This window comes from Motacilla alba, chromosome 2 (genome assembly GCF_015832195.1).
Source record: "Motacilla alba alba isolate MOTALB_02 chromosome 2, Motacilla_alba_V1.0_pri, whole genome shotgun sequence".
NCBI classification, from domain to species: Eukaryota; Metazoa; Chordata; class Aves; order Passeriformes; family Motacillidae; genus Motacilla; species Motacilla alba.
Window position 1 is genome coordinate 44,396,510 of NC_052017.1, and position 20,916 is coordinate 44,417,425.

The following is a 20,916-nucleotide window of genomic DNA, read 5'->3' on the forward strand; positions in this document are numbered from 1 at the left end:
AGCATGGACAATTCAGATTCTCTACTGTGGCTCACAGCTCCATATTTAGAGGTGCTCAAATCTTTTCAGGGACTCCTGCAAGAGTTACAGCTTTCAGTGGCCTTATGAGAAATGCATATGAGTGGATATGCCTTGCAGTGTAAGGTCTTACAGACAAGTAGTTAGCTAGGACATATGATTCTGTTTGTCCCTAAAAGGGTATAACAAAAACACCTATGGATTCTCTGCCCCATTATTCAGCAGTATATTAGGCAAAATGCATAATGCATGTTGCTATGTACACTGTATCTATCTTCCCAAGCAGTTACTGTCAGGAGGGTGTTTTTCAGTCTATGGGTCTGTCTCATGAATATTGAATACCTGTTTGCTTGAACAATATTGTACTTGGAAGAAGACACCCTAAGTCCATCCTAACAATAAGTGTCCCCAGGGACAGGGAAGAACAGATACAGCTAAAAGCACAGCAAAATTTTTACAATTGCAAACATTGATGAACTACAGTATTATCTCTAAGATAAGCACACAACAAGGTTAATAATGTCCTACACTTTTGCTGGTATTCTGATTTTCTGGCTAAGACATAAAGAAGAGCCAACATAATTTTCACCACTAAAACTACTATTCCACTGTGTAACCACTTCAGAGACAATGCAGCCACACTGCAAAAATCTTACTCACTTTTGGACTACCTGTTATTCACACTCAAGGTTTGTATGCAACTTCTCATGAAGCATGCTGAAACCTTGGCAGCATTTAAAACACCTCCAAATTTAGAAATGCCTACTAAGGTAGTGATTTAGGTAAGATCTATTTGTAATTTTTTTACAATTTGATAAAACGAAATCAGGCAAAAATTTTTGAAAATGAAGATTCAGAAGCCTCATATCCATCTTCAGCATCAAACCATCTTAACTATCAGCATCAAAGCTTGGACATGGCTACATCACTGCAACAAATGGCTTGTGGGCCCCTACTTCACTGGGGCATTTTTAAAAATATCTTACTCTACATTGCAGGAGGTTCAACAAGGCAAACTACTATTAGCAATAAAGTCCAGCTGAGGATCTTTCTTTGCATTTTGTTTTGAATAAAAGGTTTCATGCCAGACAGTGCAAAGGTCTCGACTCGGCCCTACTGAGGTCTCATCAGGGGTAGTGTCCAGTTCTGGGCTCCTCAGTACAAGAAAGACAAGGAGCTCCTGGAGAGGGTCCAGTGGATGTCCACGAGGATAATTAGGGGACTGAAGCATCTGTCTTATGATGAGAGACTGCAGGAGCTGAGCCTGTTCAGTCTGGAGAAGAGCAGACTGAGAAGGGATCTCACTCATGTATATAAATACCTTAAAGGTAAGAAGAGGGTGTCAGACTTTTTTCAGTGGTGCCCAGCAACAGGATGAGAAACAGTGGACATGAACTAAACCACAAGAAGCTCCCCCTCAACATGAGGAAAAGCTTCTTTACATTGAGGGAGGCAGAGCACTGAACAGGCTGCCCAGGGAGGGTGTGGAATCTCCCTCTCTGGAGACACTCAAAACCCTCCTGGACATGTTCCTGCATCACCTGCTCAAGGTGACCCTGCCTTGGCATGGGGTTGGACCAGATATCTGCAGAAGTCCCTTCCAACCTTAACAATTCTGTGAAATAGCAACAAAAGCTCTTGCAAAGCTCTGAATTCTACAACCCTTTCCCAGTGCATCTTAATTTGAATTATCTTCTACCATCCATGAGAATGAAAATCAACCGAAAATGAAAATCAATTCTGGCTTGGAAAAAACATATATACCAGTGTTCAGCTTAAGATGAAAAAAGAAAAGGATGAGGAAAGAATCAGCAACAAGACTACTCTCATGAACTGGGAAGAAAGAATGGTGCTAAGGAAAACTCCATTATCACCTTCCTGACTTCCTATACACACACACACACATATAAATATATATATACATACATCACTTAGCCTTGATGAACAATTGCAATTTACCAGTGTTCTAAAGGAGCAGGATTTGGCCCTTAATCAAAATATAGTCAAATCTTGTATGCAAATTATGTTAGAAATACCAGAAAAAGAGTGAAATCTGGCTACTCCACACTCTAGAGCACAGTCTGGAAGGATCTGTGGTTGCTGCCATCCTGACCAGGCAATGCTCTGGTCATCAACTCCTTCAAGGAACAGCACACAGACTTTTACCAGTCCCTTTTTCCTCTCTTGGTGGAAATTTCTTGTGGAGATATTTCACAGAGATAAGAAAAGTACACTCACCTGAACTGTATCATCACTGAAAAACTGTACTATGTCTGAGACATGCCTGGGGGGCTTGGACAGAAACACTGTTCACTGCTGAATATCACAGTCAAGGAAAGCAATTTTAAAATCATGAAAATCAGGGTAAATCATGCATAATTAATTTGTACCAAAAAAAAAATCCAAACTTTGTCCTTCTAGCAATAGCATGATTCATGATCAATTGAATTTCCGTTAGTCTTATGGAAAGTTCTTAGCTCTTCATTTTGGTTAGCAATGAAAATATAGACAGGTGAATAAAAATTCACCAGACAAATAAGTATTCAGGAACTATTCTGGCTAACAAATACAAAATATAAATATGTGAAGAACTACATTTCAATTTTATTGTGCAGTTCTAGTAATTATATTAATAGCATTTTTTTTAAAGATTAAAGGATTGTCTTTGAAACAATTCAGGATAGTGACTCAAACTCCTAAGAGTGAAGAGTTTTTTTAGACAAAACGAACAAACCAACCTGACCTTATCTATCTGTTATGTTAAACTACATCTGAAGCATTAGACAGTCATTAACGTGAAGTGTGGGCTTTATGTTCAGCAGTGTCCTACGATGTGGTGACCAATTCCATTTCAAAATGTTTTGATCAAACAATTTATCATTGTATTATTTATGGCTGGAGACAATAGACTGTTTTCCGATAGACTGGTAACCCACTTGAAATCTTTGCCCCTCACCCAGGGGCAAAGGTTGAAGAGATTTGAGACAATTTTCCTGGAAATAACGATCTGAGACCACATTGTTCATGACCTGAACTCTTTTATGAGGATGTCACTCAATGCCAGCCCAACAATGCCAGTCTGTGGCATGTCCAACAAGAGCATCATCAGATCCAGCACTACACTGGCATGGATGAGCCTTTCAGGTATGGGTTGTCCTGACCAAGGAGCCAACAACCACTTAACAGAGCCTGTGTGCATCCAAACCGTGGATACTCTATTGTACTGCCAGAACAAGAGGACGAAAGCACCTGCGTCGCTGTCCTCCCACTGGCATTATCTCCCAAAGAACTGTGTCCTCACACAGAACCCCAGCAATCGTGTGAGCAGTTAGATCATGCCACTGGATCCCAAAAAATACAGAACATGCGTCACCATGCAGGCAACCACCACCATCGATCAGATCAGGACAAAGGCCTGATGCCTACACTCGGGGACACCCAGAATGCTCCTCTTAAACACAAATTGGAGCAAGTGCCTGACAGCCTTAGCTCAGCTCCAGCAGGCTGCTTCGAACAGTAAGCAGTGTATGTTATGGTTTGTCTGCTTCCAAAGAATCATTTCCCTTAGCTCTAGTTGTTCTGTCTGGGTGAGAATTCTTATGTGCTATAGATTCATAGGATCATTAAGGTTGAAAAAGACTTTTAAGATCATCAAGGTATACATCAATATGTGTTCTTAGTCCCAAGTGCTTTCAAAATACATTTATACCTAATAATTCAGAAAAAAAAAAATCCGTGTTTTGTCTGCTTTTTTCAGGGAAGGCTCACTCACTAATGGACAGGAGGGAGATTTTTAAAGAGCTCTGAGTTAATTGTTTCCTTTTTCTCAGAGTTTGAAGATGTTGGACAGGTTGAAACAATTCGACCTCCTGGAGGTTATGATTATGATATGGTGGGCACAGAGGTAGGTGTTTCTGAACATGGTAATAACAGGGCACAAATAAGTGTTGGACACGGCACACAACACGTAATCCCCCCTCACTACATCAAAGAGATATTGCTGGGCAATCAGTGTTAAAGCAGCCTTGTCAAAAGTGGGGAATATTGGGTTCATCCAGTGGGCAATTTCTAGGACTTCTAAGTATCTTCTTTACACCACTCTTAGATCAAATTCCTTTCTTCAGCTCAATGCAAGGCAATCAGAGTTGGTGTCCAAAGACCACTGTTATTTTTCTATTCCACTCTAGCCAATCTAAACAACTGTGTAGCACCTACGCCTTCCATGGACCTTTCTGGCATTTCTATTTAAATAGGAATTGTCAGAATAACAATTCATATTTTGCATCCAGGTTAATTCAATTTTCTTCCATATTACGAAGTATAATTTAACAGCAGAAGTGAAATAACAAGACTCTAGCTGTCCCATCTACTTACACATCAAACAGAAACACTATCTCCTCTGAAGGACACTAAAAAGCCCTTATTGGCTGTCCAGTCTGTACAGTGTCAAATTATTTTGCTATTCTTACGTCCTGATTCTAGTTTTAGTATACATGAACGCATGCAAATGTTTGCAAGACAAAATGCTGTAACATTGTACTTGTTATTTACAGAACTTCCTTTTTTAGGTTTTTAATTGTTTGAGAAACTTGATTAGTGAAATAGTCCCCTTTCCAAGGAGAGTAGCGTGGAGCAAACAGTGTCTCCTACAGCATTCTGTTAATTCCACACAATGGAAAAGACAATTTTGTCCGGGTCCAGGCAGAGAGGTGGAGAGCACATAGGAAAAGCACAAAGTATTTTGAAAGATACAGAAGGTACAAAGTATTTCCTTTCTATAGTGGTCTTTTTTTATAATAAATTAACTAATATGTATATTGAAGTGTGCTGAACTGGCTTCTCCTACACAATCATAAAAGGAAATATTAATTATGGAATAAAGTATCATTGTCTAAACCATAAACAATGCCATCAGATTCCAGTACCTGTGAATATGTATTTTAGTTTCATAGATAATAGCACTATCACAGCTTCTTGCTCAAAAAAAAAAAAACCAAAACATGTGATGAAGCAGGTACTTCAAGTCTCAATGGCAGAGGACTCAAGGTCTGATAGAAACTTCTCTGAAGAAGGCCAAAGACTTTTCTGAGATGCATGACATATATCTGAGGTAACAACGAGCAAGAGAAACTCCAACATAACCACTAAAGTACTGCTGAAAGCACAGAGAATTTGCCAGCAACAGGCACTTCACATATCTTTGCTGCTTTTATCCAGCACATTGATTTCCATTTCCAGTTTTCAGCTTGCACAAAAGCCCCTATACTGTGGTCAGTTTGGAAGATACGTATAGCAAGTTCCCACAGAAAATCAGTTTGGTCTTTCAGAGAGGAAAACAAACACATTCACAAAAAACATATAAAAAACCAAGCAATTTGGGATTAGGTGGTCTCATAGAAAGTGACTGTTTTTTTCTGTTCCACTTTGCCATATATTCTGGAAACTTCAGGGAACAAAATTTGAAGACATCACACAAGTAACTTTTCCAGTTGATCTATAGGAAGCTTGCATACCAACTGGCTGAATTTCATGTGACACAGGTTAAAATCCCATTTTCTAAAAAATCCAACCCTTCTCCTTGGAAAAGGGATTTTTCCTCTTATTTTCCTTCTTCACACAACTGCAGGATAGTGGGTAATACTAATTACAGTCTGTGAATTTGCATTAGTGCACATAGTTCACACCAGGAGTACACTTTTGAAACAGACTTCTTTGCTGTGAGGCTGGTGATGCACTGGCACAGGCTGCCCAGAGAAGCTGTGGCTGCCCAACTTCTGAAGGTGTTCAAGGCCAGGCTGAGGGGCTCTGAGCAACCTGGTCTAGAGGGAGGTGTCCTTTCCTATGGCAGGGGGGTTGGAACAAGATGGTCTTCAAGCTCCCTTCCCACCCTAGCCAGTTTCTTTTACCATGATTATTCCCACTTGATGTTCTTTTGTTTCCACTGCAGAGCAGTCTGTGAGTGTTCAAACATCCTTAGCACCAGCTCTGCTGATCTGCGTCTATGGGACCCTTCTTTAGGTATATTAGTCAGAGACTAATATATTAGTTTGAGGCACTGCTCTGTGAAAGGAGGTCAGAACTATTCAGGCAGAGGACCCAGATCCCTTACTGCTGGTCACTTGCCCAAAACCAAAATTTCTCACTTAGTTTTTCGGTTGGCTCTAAGCAGACTTTACATTCCTCTCAAGTGGGACAAAAGAGACTACCATGAAAGCACTTACACAGAAATTACTGATTTAAAATTTAAAATATTTGGAAAAATAAAATACCAACAATTTAATGTCTGAATCAACACCCAAAAAATAGCACAACGGTGTGCTGAATTAAAATATATTCTTTTTTTTACATCTAAAATTCATGCAGTTGGTTCTAATAATCTGTTCCCTAATTTGCCTGTTAATTCCAGAAAGCCATACCATTCCCTTCCCTGCTATACTCTGCCAATTATTCCTACTTCGTTGTAATCCTCCAGAGTGACACTCCATAATCTTCACATTAAAAAAACCCAAAACAAACCAAAACAAACAAAAAAAACCACAAAACAAAACAAACATTAATTTGACTGATCAAAGTCACAGATTATTGCCTATAAGTGTCAGAGTCCAGATGGAAGTAAAAAAAACTCTGCATAGTAGTAATCAGAAAAAAAATTTAACACTTAGAAGCAAAAGAATGTATTTCTTGTCATGCACCTGGACAGGGAGCCCCCTGGTGCCACGGGATATCTCCAAGGCTGCATCTCCAAGCTTGCTGCCACTCCGACACTCACAGGCAGGCTCTGCTCCAGCCCTCAGCAAAGAGACAGGGACATGAGCACCATGGCTTGTGCCCTAACTATTGGTGCCAGCCATCCCCATTGCAGGACAGACATAAGGAAATCTCTCCATCCCTCTGTTCTCATGCTGCCTTCTTGCTCCAAAACTCCCAGCTTTGTGCTGGCACAGCACAAAATGCATACTTAACTGTACACACTCTTTTGCCACCTCAGCTAAACAGGAGAAAACCTTTGGCAGATAAATAGAGAAAGCAATTGAGGATAGAGGTGTCTTGATCGTCAGGGGGAAAGGTTAGAGAAACTCAAATCCTTTAACAGACTCTTGCCAGAAGACAAATCTTTAAAAGCCTACAGTATCTAAACTATGGCATCTTTCAGCTTCCTCCTCAGGGATGTATCTATATTAGCATTTACTGCATTGCAGGGTTCACTCTAGGTTTAAATTTGTTTTGCATAAATACTCAGGTTCTTGCAGTATCACTCAGGCTCTGGTGCAGTCAAAGCACTTTCCTTCTGGTGCTCTAAGGCTGAAGCCTTGTGTTAGGACAGCCTCCGTCTCACCCCACACGTGATGGTGGCACAAGGCCCTCCTGTGGCTGACACTCTCCAATCCATGGTGCACACCTAGGCCCAGCACCTGACAAAAACACTGGACCTGGAACCTAGAGGTCACTGCAAATTAAATCCCAATTCCTACCTTTTGTACTACGTCAATAAGTAAAGTAATACATAGCCTGAGTTTCTGCAGGCAACTCACCTCGGAGTTCTGCTGTCAATATTTGCTCATGCCAAACAGGCTTTCTGGTCTTCTGTCTCTGCTCAAAACAATTCTAAAATGTCATTAATTAACATATATTTACCGAGGACAGAAACTTTCCTACAACTTCAAATTTTCACTGAAGAAAAAATAAGTCAGAAAATAATCACCAAGGACTGTCCATACAGGTATTAAGGAATGCAATTAGGAAAATCCAGTGTTCAAGAGTCAATTAGCCAGGCTATAGATCGTGCAGCACTGCTGACACTAATAACCTGACATATTAAACTGTTTCCTTTATTCCATTTCATATGGCATTGCCTTTCTGTCTGTTCATGAGCACAGCTAGGGAGTTTGGTTGTCACACATATGTACACACATACACACTCCCTCTCACTCCATTTGTCGAATCCTGGATATATAATGTGAATTTTTAAGTGAACTGATATTCCAAATCAGCTCCACGTAAATGTAGTGTGTATTTGTTCAACCAGGCTAATATGTCAGAGTTAAACGCCTGCATTTTTATGGGTCTGATGTGAATTATTCATGAGCGCGTATTAGCAAGCGCTCTCTCTTTCTCTTCTGTTAAGCTTTGAGCTGGTCCCTTGGGAGCTCATTATCTACAGTGGGTTTCACAAGGGCTTGATGTGACTCTACCAGAATTGTTATTGTACCTTCCCAGAAAGACTGTGATACTCTTCCCAGACACCTACAGTTCAATTCAGAGTCGACTATTTAATTGTCTAATAGCAGTGAGTATTTTTCCCACTGAGCCAAAGTAGTGAAATTGAATTATCTGGAATATTACCGGGGTTTTTTTTCCAGAAACAGACAGAGCCATTGGACAGGTACTGCTGACATAATTTTAGGGCTCTTCCTTTCCCTGGCAGTTTGTTTCAACTAACTTTTCCCTTTTCAAAGGAGGTTTTGATTTTGCTTTTTTAAATGCACTTCGGGATGGCAACTCTGCCCGATGCCGGCGCCCATGCGGGAGATGAAAGGCAGCCCGCAGCTCAGGTGCCGCATACCGGTCGGTAACACTGTCAGCAGCTGGGAGGCGGAGAGCTGGTCCCTCGCCATCCCCGCCACCTCCGAGCCTCGCACCACCAGGGTGACGAGACACGGGAGCCACGCACGGCATTCCTCTCCCACCCGTCCCGCTCCATCATCACCGGCGCCACAGCTCGGGCATCGCTGGGCATCGGCAGCCACGGATCCCCGCGCTGAGGAGGTGGCGGCAGGTTGGCTTTTCCCCACTCGCACGCCACGTGGCACCGTCCTGCCGCGGGATCTCGTGGCTTTTCCCTGGATCTCCGTCCCTCGTGCCGCTGGATCTGCTCGGGGTGCGCGGGGCCGCGGCGCCCTCTGCGGGCCGCGGCGGGAAGGGCGCGGAGGGTGCGCGGGGCGATGCGAGGCGGGACGGGAAGGACGGGAAGCAGCGCGGTTCCCCCGCCAAGAGCCCTGGGTTAAGAGGTTAGCAGCCAGCACACACACGCCCCCCGTGCGCTGCCTCGGCGGGCTGGAGCCCTCTCAGCTGCCGCTTGGGCGCGGCCCGGCCGGCGCTCCGCACCCCCGCACGGTCCCCGGGGAGCCTCGGTGTCTCGGGGCTGCTCAGCTCCCTTCCTGGACAGGGAAAAGCAACCCGCCCCGTCGCTTGCCTCCACACTGTAAACTTTAAGGCACAGATTCGGCACAATGACGCCTGAGCCCAGCGCTGGGTCCGAGGAGCGGCTGCTCCCGGGGGTCGAGCTGCGGAGAGTTTCGGGGATAAGCACGGCTCCCCACCGGCCCTGCCCGTCCCTCTGCGGCCTCGGCTTGGCAGCCCGGGCAGCCCGAGCTTGAGGGCACTTCCTCTATCCCCCGAAAAGCAGGAGGCGGGAGGGCGGGAGAGTGTCCGAGGCTGCTGCGGACACCTGGCGAGCATCGCCTCAGGGCAGCACCGGCCCGGCCGAGGGCTCGGGGAGGGACAGTGGTTCCCTGCAGCGGCCGGGGGAGACTCTAGTAGTTCTGTGGTCAGTGAGGGAGAACCCGCGCCGAAGGCATCTCGGACAGCATCCACGGCTTTCTGCGGGGATCGTCCATGGCTTTATGCTTTGCTTTGCCTTTTTAATAAAATAGTGTCCCGTCTTACCGAGCAGATGTTTAGGAGAGGAAGGGGAGGATGGAGGCATGTGTGACCCCGGCGGCCTCAGAGAATGGAACCCAACACCCCAGCCCCCGCACCTGCCACCGCCGGTAGGCGCGGCCAGGGCGAGCCCTCCCGCCTGCGGGCGACTCCCGACTGCCGGAGCTGCCGCTGCTGAGGGCATGAGCCCTGGAGCCTCCGGCCGGGGAGGGAGGTGCGGGCATACCCCCGGTCAGGAGCATTTTAATTGCAAGCCAGCCGGGTTTCCGGCTCCTTCGTGCCCAGCCGGGTGCTCCCTCCGGGGGTAGCCGGGAGCGCCCGTCGGAGGCCGGCCCGTGGCACCGCGGCGCCGGCCGGCGGAGGAGAAGGAGGGCGGGGAAGGAGCCCCGCTCCCCCCGCGGAGGGCACACACCCCCGGAGCCGGTCCCCGGGGCGGGGAGAGGCGGCAGCGGGGGGCTGAGCGGGCGGGGGCCCCGGTGCGTCACAAGTGTGTAAACACCGCCTCGGTGCCCGCCGCTATTTAAGGGGCCGAGGCTGAGTGATCCCCGACTTCCCTGCTCGGGCACACTCGGCACTCGCTGCTCCTAACTCGAGTGGGACCTTGGAAAAGCGCAGCGGAAAGGTAGGGAGCGCCTCTTGTGACGGCACCAGTGCTGAGGGCGGGGAGGCAGAGGGAATGGGGATGCCTGGCGCTTACCTGTGCCGCGGCTTGGAAGCACCCCGCTCTGTGCGGGAGGAAACGCTTCCCGGCCGGGAAGAATTCCGGCCGCTCCCGACGAGCGCGGGAAGCGGGGTGGACCCCAGCGCTCAGGGCTTCCCACCGCGGGGCACCTGGGAAGGGAGCTCTCACTAGCAGTGGTGAGATGTGGGAGATTTGGAGACCATAGGAAGGGCATTAATACTTAGAGAAGTGTGTGAGATATATATATCTCCTATATATATATTATTTTTACATGTATGTGTGTAAAAATACAGTACTCGGGACAGCTGAAAGGTGCAATGCACCGTCGGTCTCTGAATGAATACCCAAACATAGATGGGTTCATCACTAATAACCACCTTGGAGTGACATTTCAACTTTCTTCACTCATCTCCTGAGGATATTTAAAACCCCCGTGTTTTATATACTGTGAATTATTTTGATCTAGTGTATGTGTTGGGTAAATAAACCTAATTTTGTCCCCTTTTAAAATTTAAAGGCATGTGTTAAGTGTACTGTTAGAGAACTGAAGCTCAAAAAAATCTCACATAGCTGAGTTAATCCATGTGTATTTATAAGTGAAAATTACCCACGTAGCATGAAGTACTTGGTAGTTTGTTTCTTCTAAGAATTGAGAGTAATTTCTCTGGAAAAAATACCATTTCAGCTTATGGGATAAAACAGTTTAGTAAACCAACGTTGTTTTGCTTAGTGCACATGTAAGGAAGCAGTAGAAATCTAAATTTGCTGTTTAATATGAAGATTATTAAGTTGCACTTCATTTCTTTCAGCTTTTAATTGTACAGCTTTTACCACTCCAGTTATCAGATCAAATTAGGCAGGAGTATTAGATTTTGGTTTTGCTTTCACTGGGGAAAGATTTTGGTTTTCTTCTTTTTGTGTATGATGAGATTAAACCTCTCGAATGCTGAAGTTCAAATCAATGAAGGTTGGTAGAATAAAGGCACTTTATAGAACTTGTCAAAACTGAGTATCTCTAATAACAGCAGGGTTTCAATGCAATGGCAAAATACTGAAACGTTTGAATCACGAGTTTTTTCACAGAGATGGATTCAAGTCCCTTAAGTTTTTATGAAACACAGCTTCCAAAGAAAGAAAAGCAAATAAGAATTGAGTAGATCGGGGAGATACAGCACATACTAGGCTGGAAGAAACAAAATTAATTACCTGTACCTTCCTCTTTAGCAAGGATATTTAGCTATTCACATACATGTTTTCCAACTTAAGACAGATCCCGCAGTTACCAACATTTAAAAAAACCCAACACAAGCCCGGTTTGCTCAGAATCCGGCACCCCCAATGGGAGATGGGGTTAGGAACTGCACAAAATGTACTAAATCTGGTCACGCAACAGCCCCCTGTCCCTTTTCTCCCCAGCAATGTACAGCGGGCTATGCATCTGCGTGTTCCTCGCCGTGCTCTCGGTGAGCTCCCTCGGACAGCAACCTCTGGGCTCGCAGGATGGGAATCCTCTGCCTGCCGAGCTGGAGCAGAGCCTGACAGAGCATCAGCGGCACTCCCGCGCTCCGTCCGCCGGGCCCCTGAAATCCCTGCAACGGCTGGATGTGAGCAGTGACCAAAGAGCCAACATCGGCGCCCTGCTGGCCAAGTATCTCCAGCAAGCCAGAAAAGGTACTGCTTAGTACAGCCTGCTTCTGTGCCACTGGGATCTCCTGCAGGGGTTCCAAGGAGTTGAGATAACCCTGTCATCATCTAACGTGAATTCCTAGAGAAGACAGGATTTAGATTTTGCCTGCTTGTCCCTGAAGTAGACAGCATTCCATATGCTCTCTCTCAAACCCCTGCCAAAAAAAGGGTTTATTTGTAGCAGCCTCTGACTGAGAGTCATATAAAGATAACTTGAGAAAATGTTACCAACCTCTTAGGTTATTGTCCAGCTTTTATTTTTAACTATTTTCATTGCCTTATTATTTTGGTGGCATTTTCAGTATGTTGTATCTCAGAAAAAACAATTACGTTTTCCTTGAAGTCTTTCAATTTAGTTAAAATCCTCCCTCCCTCCCTCTTTTAAAGTTAGAAGAGCAGGAAGACTTATCTGTGGACAAATGCAGACCAAATGGCTAGCCTCACCTCAGTCAGAAATCCCTGTACCAAGGAAATATTCCGAGTATTGGATTTTTCACATATTTGTTCCCAGAGGAAATTACGATACCATGAAAGCTTTCCAAACACAGAATTCATATTCATTAGTACAACAATTAAAATCAATGATAAGTAAAAACATATTTGCTTCCACACACATTGATTCCTGGTAGGTTTTTGGTCTCAGGCAGCCTGGGAACACATTTTTGCAGTTATTTAAAACCTCCATGGCATTGTGTAACAAGGACATGAAGAATCAGTAGAGCAGTGGGATTACAGGGCATTCTTATAATGAGATTTATTAGTCACTTGAGGAAACAATTGTATTACATAAGAGAAAGAGTAAAGCTATCCCTGTTGACACCTTACAGATTATATTTTACATAGGCAGAAAAGCATGCCATTGGTGCTGCCAGTAAAAATAATGGCTCAAAATCATTGACCACTGAAACTTCCTCAAGAAAACGTTTTTCCTTTTCAGCTGTCTCCTCTCTGTACTGCTTGGTATCTCAACAGAGTAACACCATGGGCAGCCTAATTGCTGTGGCCTTTTGGCAGCCAACCTCAGCAAGAGTCACTAGAGAAATTTTGTTTATTCATGAAAGCTTCACTCCAGCCTTTGCCCTGTTCTACACAGAAGAGACATCTAAGAAGGAAAGAGGGTTTCGAGAGAAGCCAGTAATTAGGATTAGGATTACCTGGACATACAGACATTGAGAAATTAATTCACACTCAGCCCCAGACAGTGCTTAGGATAAAGTTCACTTTATATAAGAGCTTTCTCCACATAATGCAGATCACTTAACCCTCCCCTCTTGACAGCTTCCCTGCTGACCTCTATGCTAGGCAAAGTCCTATGCTTATCTGTGATGGTGGTCTGCAATTAAGGGATGCCACATCTGGTTTTGTGCATTACATTTGCAGCCATATACACTCCTCTGTGTACTCAGAACACAGCCAAATTAGAAACAACAGAAAAATGAATCACTTCCAATAGTGCCTGAAAGATTTCATCTCATGTCAGCAAATTGCTTGATATCCATTAAGGAACTCCTTCTAGCTGTTCATGCAATTTAGTGGAAAGATAATTCAGGTATGAAATTCCACAATTCAGTGCTACACTTAAGGCTGTTATTGAATGAGAATGTTACTGCAGCAGTCTGCAAAGCAGAATCCTCATTGCCTTTCCCCAGCACAGTCATTGTTGCCCACCCACATGGAAACTGAGCTCCTCATTCTAGTTTATGTATCCATTATATTCTCTTAAATATGTAGCTGACACTTCCAAATAGACTAACCAGATAAAGAAAAAACAAACAAACAAACAAACCCCCAACCTTTGGATTTAAGATGTCTTTTTTTTTTTTTTTTGTAAATATTAATATGAGGGACAATTTCCTGCATATGTGTTATTGACATATATAATTAATTCTAAAAAGAGTCTGGAAGCAGATTATGAGATTCTTGTGATGTTACTAGACTAGTAGGAATCTAGTAAGTAGCTGTAGTTGCTGGTTACAGAAGAGAGAATTCACAGGAAAGACAGTATTTACTTAATTTATAACATACATACAGTGTTCCCATCAAAACATTATATTCTCATTTAATGTGAAGACTCTGGGCAGTATTTCAGAAATCTCTGCAGAACATTCACATCTACTGTATTAGTCACCTGTCTAAACCATAATAATCACTAGAAAATTCCAGAGAGTGAGTTAGTGTTAGCAGTCACCGGTAGTGGCGTTTTCCCTCGTGATTAATGGAAGGGTTGGTTTTGTAAAGTATTTCTAGTTGCAACAGTGAAAGAGCTAAGTTCTCTCAAGGGCTTTGGGATTGATGGCAGCCCTGTAGCTGAACTGCTACAACTTTGAATATGTTTGTCATACACTGATTCTGCAATACCCACATGACATCTCTAGTGGGTTGAGGAGAGGTAATTAAGGTGCCGTTAGGAAATTTGTGACCCAGGCTTTCAATTATGTTCATCTACAGGCTTTCAGCTTGAATCTGGTACCATGTAGAAGAGATGCTGTAGCTCTCAAGCCAGTGACAGGCACATTTAATGTCCTCTAGGGAGCCCTTGACTGGCCAGACAGTAGTGGCACCAGGGGAGCCTTTACGGCACTCAGGTCATGGCAGGCTCAGAAGTCTCTTAAGCACCAACATCTGAGTGATGGTTCTGCACTGCCTGAGCCTGGTTATTGTGCTAAGGAGCCATTGTCATTGCCTTAATTACACTTTTTGAATTATGAATGTGAACACTTCATGGCATTTAATGGCATGAACTTCCTCAGCATTTAATCATAGACATTCCATTCTAGGTAAAATTAAATTTTTTTGTCGTTTTTTTGTAGGTAAGTGTCTTAATGGCTTTTTTTTGTGTGTACCTTCAATTCCCTGCAACCACTAACAAAGCAATGCAGTTGCTTTTTGTTTCACTGGGTCATGTTCATTATAAAGCACTTCATGAGGAAGACCTTGAAACATAAAAGCACAGAGTCAATAGAGGTTTCTTCAAAACACAAGAAACTGAAAGCAAAGCAATTGTGTAGATTTGGATATATGGGATTTAATTTGGGCTCCTTTTCCATTTTGGTCAATTCAAGTATTCCTCAAGCCTCAGTCTGCATTGAATACTAACATATTAAATCTGTCCCTTCCTCACTCAAAGCTTAACTCCATCTAATTATTGTTATATATCAATTTTGTCTGTTTTCAGGGAGTACAGAGATAAGTAATTTACCTGTCCCTGTATTTTTTAGTTACATCATGTGATGCTGTGAAAACAGAGGATTGCAGCCCATTTTTTTAAAGCATGAATTCTCCTTGCAAATAGTTTGTGTCTGTTTGATGCCTTAAGCAAGGCATACGAAAAGGATAAGGCAAGATCAGAAATCAGCATCCAACCCTGCTGTGAAAAGGATTATGAAGGTTTTGGATAAGCAATGAAAAAATCCCTGACATAGTAAAAAGCCCTGCATAATTGCAGCAATAGGTATCTCTAACTGTGAATTCCAGGCACAACTTTCTCCTTTTCAGGACTATTCCCACTTTTCCACAAAAACTAGGATTCATAACTCTACCCTGCTTGTTGCTAAATTTGCACTGTAAGAGCTCCTGTACTCATGTTTATGTCTTTTTAAGCAACACAGGGCTGCGGTGTCTCAGGTTTGAGCCTGCTCTCAAGAGTTGTTTTGCATGTAGCGCAGCTCTGCCAATATGAGAAAGCAGACGTGGGGGTTTATAGGAATACTGAGAAATAGTTTGGATTCTCTCTCTCTCTAGTAAAATAGGAAGAAAAAAGGAAAAATCTATCTATATTCGTTTTTGTCTGACAGGAGCAGAATGTTCCTGCAGCAGGAGGTAGAAAATGATCTGTTCATCTTGCTCTGAAAAAATCCAAGCCACTTCCAGGACATTACCTATAAGGCTTCTATTGATGTTTTCCCCAGTGACATGACAGTGGTGTTACATGACCTGTATTAGGCCCATTTCAACTATTGCAGACATCTGCTAATGAGCACAAGCCAGAGCAGAACACGGGTGAACCTGGAAAATGTGTCCTCTTACTCTCTGCTCTCCTAAACGCTTTTTCCTTAGGTTCCACTGGAAGATTCTCAGTTATGGGAAACAGGGTACAGAGCATTGATCCTACTCACAGGATAAATGACAGAGACTACATGGGCTGGATGGATTTTGGACGCCGCAGTGCTGAAGAATACGAGTATTCTTCCTGAAGAACGCCAAACTATAGCAGTGAGGGAAAAAAAAAAATCACACTCCCATGTCTGTACAAAAAAAAAAAAATCTATTTGTTGTCCTCTTCAAATCAGTGTTTTAAAGTATTTAAAATCATGTATTTGACATAAGTTTGTCTGTAAGACTATACAATGCAATATATACATATGCAGAATTTTCCAGAAAACATTTTCTTTCTTTTGTGGTTTCTCATACATTGATACTATATTAAAATGATTTCACTTATCCCTTCTTGTCCTGTCACTGCATGTTGTTGGGTGTCTTACTATAAAAGAGACGTAGCATAATGTCTTTATTTGGCACTGTAAATATATTCCATGGGTTGAATAGTCAGATTATCTATTTTTTGGAGAAATCTTGTGTCAATCCCAAAAGCTTTGAACTCTAGGGAACTTGTCTAAATATAAACACAGCAGCACAATACTGCCAGAAAAGACAGCTATTTTCATGGTGACCCTGTTTGCAAAGGACTGAGTTATACACTGAGCCTACATCTTTCCAGTGAACAGCCAACAGTGCTAAAACAGTGAAAAAGAGGGATGACACCAACAAGCTTCATTGTCCTGCCTTATTTGTTTTATGTTGTGAATTCGATGTGAAAGTTCTTCTGATGGCTGCAAATCACAGAATAAACAGAGCATTCCCAGCTGTATGGTGAGCTAAGCATTCATTTGGGAGAGGGTGAAGACAGCTTCCTGAACAGAGCAGGAGGTGATCCTGAGAGGGAGAGGTGTTGGAGCAGTCTAGTCAAGTATCCATACAGGAAAGAGGTGGCTCCCAAGTATCACAGAGGCTGAGCTGGTCATTGCCCACCAATGTGGAGAGAAGGAGGGAAGATCTGCCCAGCTCTTACCTGGCTCAGAGCAGGGCAGGGGCCCCCAAGTTCAGAGCTGGGCAGTGATCCCAAATTGTGCAAAGCCAGCACCTTGCAGTTGCTGCAGTCGCTCCTGTATGCCCATGCGCAGGCTGCAAAAAAAGTGTTTTACCTGCACGCTCCTCCTCCACCACAGGTAACCAACCTCCCTGCAGCTCCTGGGTCTCATTCAGCTGCTGGATCTCACATCTGAGAAATCCCCTAAATTGTAAAGGAGGTGATTTTCGCATTGCGTAATTCACAGAGTTCCTCCTGATGGTATGCACTAATACAAAAAGGAATATATTTGTCACACGTGGGAAAGCAGGTCCTTGCCAAAGGAAAGAAGCAGCAATTTCTACAGCACTTGATAGGCAAATACAAAGTGTAGTAAACAATGCATAGAAAATACTTGCACTAAACCAAAATTCTTCTAAAACCAGCATTGGGAAACAAACCAAAATGGTTGTGCCAAGGGCTGAGCACAAAAACACTTTAAAGAGCTGCTCCCAGCAGCAGCTGGGAGAGCAAACAGCGCTGCAGAATCTGCAGTGAAAGGAAGATTAGAAAGGAAGATTTCAGTGAACAGTAACAGGGCGCTTTCTTCTCTAGTAACACCATTTTTTTTTTTTTTTGTGCATCTTATACAGAAACCATGGAAATGCTTTTCTGTGTTTCTTCCTCTCAAACTCCTCTCAGTCAACCAGTTTCCAAGCCACCTAGCCAGGATTTTTTAGGTTCCTTTCCAAGCATAATGAGTCCTAAATCACCTGAATTCTCTCACTGGGTTTGGTCATTGCTCACAGCAAAATAGTACAAAGTGCCCATTTTTTCCAAAACTTTCAAACAAGACGCTAAAACCAATCAATCTATGTTTGTTTTTTTTTTAACTCAGGAAAATGCAAATAAATCTAAAAATACATTTATTTATACGTGTTGTAGTGTGGTTTCTTTATTTGGAGAGTTCACTGCTTAATTTTTGGTTTTGCAATCCTTCTGCTCTGTATTGCCCTCCCCATTCCTTTGGAGTGGCACAGGTCCTCCATTTTGTATCTTATGTTTCCAAAATCAGCCCTGCTCCCTTACTGTTATTCAGTTCAGTTAGGCATCAATCATTTTGTTTGCCACCCAGCCACTTCCCACCAAGTTTCAAACCCCTACCTTCCTAGTTGTCAACCCTTCCTATCCCAGCCCCCTTTTCCCAGAATGATCCCTGCTCTCCTCCCACTGTATGTCAATCCTTCCCCAAAGCCGCCTTTTCTTCCAGAGAATTCCTTGTCAATTTTGTGTACCTCAAAACCCCATTGGTTTGTCTGAGTTATTCCCCTCCCAAGTGCCTCTTTATTGGTTCCTGTGTAAAATTCCCTGCCTTGTGTTCCACCCCCAGTTCTCCCAATTGGTTAAAGATTGGTTAAAGTATCCTCCCTCGAGTTCTCCCCCATTTATAAGTCAGTGTCTGCCCTTAGTTTCCGGTCTTGGGACCCTGGGTTTTGGGTGTCTTGTTGTCAAATAAAGTTGTCCTCAGTTGCAGCTCAGGGTCTGTGCTGCTGCCTTTCTTGTCTCCTGTGCCAAACCACGGCTGGTGGCTGGAGTTTGCGGAGCTTGCAAGGGGCTCTGTCGCGCCCCTGTTGCCGTCATCACCTGGGACACAGTCTCTCTCCACGACAATACATTTGCCATCAAAGCGATGTTTCTTTAACTTGAGAGAAAACTCAGTTTCTGCTTTGCTGTCTTTTAAATTAATGTCAGGAACATTCAAGCAATATTTTTAAATGTTCCCATTCCTGGCTTAAATTGATGAAGGATGTAGTATTGTAATATGTTGCAGGGGGGGTGGGAGTGGGTGATGTTACAAATCAAGCGTTACTACTACAGGATGTTATCATTAGGAAAAAAACAAACCTTTTTTTTTCATCATTTGTTTCATTTCCTACGGGCAGATGGATGGAGAGACAAAGATGTTCTTTCCCATTGCTCTCTTCTGAAGGGCTCTGAAGGGCTCTGAAGATGTCTATGAAAGTGCACAGCCCTCAGTGCAGTCAGGTGATGGGTTTGGCAGCCTTTACATGTTGCTCCCCCAGGACAGGGGTGTCTGTGCCTGACACACAAAAATGGTTTCAGAACCTGACTGACACAAGTGAGGGTCAAGAATAAAGAATTACTGGGGCAATTGCAGTAGTTATGAAGAGGGACTGTGACTCTGGGACACTGTGCTGTTCCTCGAGGCAAGGGGGAGCTGGCTGTTAGCAGCTGGCTATTGGCAGCTCAGCAACATAATCCTCATGATCATGAAAATATCCATCACCTGCTCCTCTGGGAACAGAGGAAATTCCCCAGATGGGAAAGGGCTGTAAAGGCTGCTGAGACACCATTCAGCTGCCAGGTCACCTGGAGATGCTAATTGGAGTTAAACAGAGGAGCCAGCAAACCTGGGAAAGTCATGCAGCCCTGGTAGCTGCAACCCTACCTGGTGGCATTAGTGAAACCACTCTCCAGGCTGCCCTGCTTTAATCCAAGGGAAACAGCAGCCTTAGGAATGGAGGCTCTGCAGCTTCTGGGTAGGAGCCCCTTGCATTCAGCAAAGGCTTTGGGTCAAGAAGTGCCCCACAGATTCCAGCACACACAGCAGTGGGTTGACACAACCTCCTGGTGCTGTCTGGGATGTGAGATTTCTGGCACTGCCAACTGTCTTGACATTTGATTTAGCTTTATCCAAATTTATCTTTATGAAAGCTTGTACATAGGTGCTAAATTTAAACTGGCAAAACAGCAAATCAATACATTTTTGAGTTTAACTGCAGTTTATTTTCTCCGTGAGCTTGATTCAGTTAGTTCTGTTCCAGCTTTATTAACTTTATTTCAAAACAGCTGCTGGGCAAATCTCCATTAATGGAGGAGCTTGCTGCAAACTCCACATAAATTATTTGGGAAAAGCTTGTGGTTCTTCTTTTGCAGAGTTGTGCATACAACAGCTGGGAAAAGGGTGTGAACAGCAAGTGCTCCTTGTGGGAATGAAGGGAAACACAGGCAAGAGAGAGGGAGCACCCCTGCGTGGGGAGTGGCGGCTCTCCCTGGGAGCTGGAGCAGCATGTGAGGGAAACCTCAGCTGCACCAGTGCACCTGACCCTGAGCAGTCTCATCTCCCCTGGTATTTTGTACAGGAATATGTGTGGAGCCTGCTCTCCTTTCCCCAGCTTTGATGCATCCCCAGCTGCTCCATCCTTGCTGTGTGTGGGCTGGCAACGTGCGCCAGCCAGATGTTCCCAGCTGCAGCCCAGCTGCGCACATTTCAGCAAGCCTGACGAGACCAGGCACTCCCCTCTCCAAGGCCTGAGCAGAGGAATTTGCAAGTCAAACAAGATGAACGTTTCAATGTCCCAGCAGAGCAGCGAAAGGCTTCTCTGTGTGTTCCAATTTTTGTATCCCCCAAGTTCATTAAAATTCCTTTAAAGAAAGAAAAAACCTGTGTGCTGTGGGCTTGTTAAAGCTCTAATCATTTCTAAGTACCTGTTTCAATTGAACAGCAATTGGATTCAGCACAGCTTGAAACCCATTTCAGCAGGACAAAGATCTCTGTCATCTTTTAAACACAAACATTACTGGCTCCTCAAGTGTATGCAGTTCTCACATGAAAGCCCACTGCCTACATTATAGCCAAGGACATTGCTTAGCACCAGTAACTTTCAGGCCTTTTATTGTCCCTAGCATTCTGTGGCTCAATTGGCTTGTTAAGTGAATTAAAGGAGGTCTGAGCAGCACCCAGTGAGATGTGGTAGCACAGCTGAACAAGGCTAATTCTTCA

General features: G+C 43.9%; 1 protein-coding gene across 1 annotated transcript; it reads left to right on the forward strand.

The window, feature by feature from the left end:
- Positions 1-10,143: 10,143 nt before the first annotated feature.
- Positions 10,144-16,501, forward strand: CCK (cholecystokinin). The gene is made up of 3 exons (XM_038128010.1): positions 10,144-10,300; positions 11,777-12,031; positions 16,103-16,501. Exons 2-3 carry the CDS (start codon positions 11,779-11,781, stop codon positions 16,237-16,239), a joined length of 390 nt encoding a protein of 129 aa, XP_037983938.1. The 5' UTR covers positions 10,144-10,300; positions 11,777-11,778; the 3' UTR covers positions 16,240-16,501.
- The last annotated feature ends 4,415 nt before the right edge of the window (positions 16,502-20,916 follow it).

Bases quoted from the DNA above. Each gene is read 5' to 3' on its own strand.
- CCK (XM_038128010.1), top strand. From the start codon at position 11,779: ATGTACAGCGGGCTATGCATCTGCGTGTTCCTCGCCGTGCTCTCGGTG. The intron at 12,032-16,102 runs GTACTGCTTAGT...CTTTTTCCTTAG, and splicing joins TCTCCAGCAAGCCAGAAAAG to GTTCCACTGGAAGATTCTCA.